A 595-nucleotide genomic window follows, 5' to 3' on the forward strand; every position below is an offset into this window, starting at 1 on the left:
ATAAATCTTAGATATCTCAATCTTGGATGGACCACAGAGTTAAAAGTGATCCCCGATGGAATATTGTCAAAACTGTATGATCTTCAACACTTGATCATATACCCAGCAACATCAAGAGCAGAAGAGATGAAGACATTGAACAAGTTGGAGATTTTAGAAGTTTGTTTCAATGACATGCATGACTTGAATGTGTATGCTAGTCAAAGAAAAAGGCCTAACAACTATTACGATTGAGGGTTTTAATATGAAAATTGAAAATCCAATTATAGTTCTATATGATACTCAGAGGATTACATCTAAAAGAGTGTGAATGTGACGGATCAAGTTTTGACGATGTTATTGGATTAGAAGATGAAACTGATTTGAAGGAATGTATGATTGATAAATGCAATGGGTTGGAGTCCATATTTTCCTCACGATGTGCATCACTGCAGACGATTGAGATTCTTTCACTAAAATATTTGAGGAATTTGAAAATGATTCTTGGAGAGTCAATACCACCAGAGCCTGGCACCTTTTACAATCTTAAAAGAATTTATATATATGAGTGTGAAAAATTAAAGAATTTGTTTTCAGCAAAGTGGGTTCTCCACAA

At 33.9% G+C, this 595-nt stretch overlaps 1 protein-coding gene across 1 annotated transcript in view; it reads left to right on the forward strand.

Moving 5' to 3' along the window:
* Positions 1-234, forward strand: part of LOC149527010 (disease resistance protein At4g27190-like) — a 2,207-nt gene extending 1,973 nt beyond the window's left edge. The window contains 1 exon segment of the mRNA XM_089783920.1: positions 1-234. This exon segment is cut by the window's left edge and continues 293 nt beyond it. Coding sequence (XP_089640046.1) covers positions 1-234 — 234 coding nt within the window.
* The last annotated feature ends 361 nt before the right edge of the window (positions 235-595 follow it).

Source organism: Theobroma umbraticum, unplaced genomic scaffold, assembly GCF_002168275.2.
Source record: "Theobroma umbraticum cultivar Fairchild unplaced genomic scaffold, ASM216827v3 scaffold_67.0, whole genome shotgun sequence".
Lineage (NCBI taxonomy): Eukaryota > Viridiplantae > Streptophyta > Magnoliopsida > Malvales > Malvaceae > Theobroma > Theobroma umbraticum.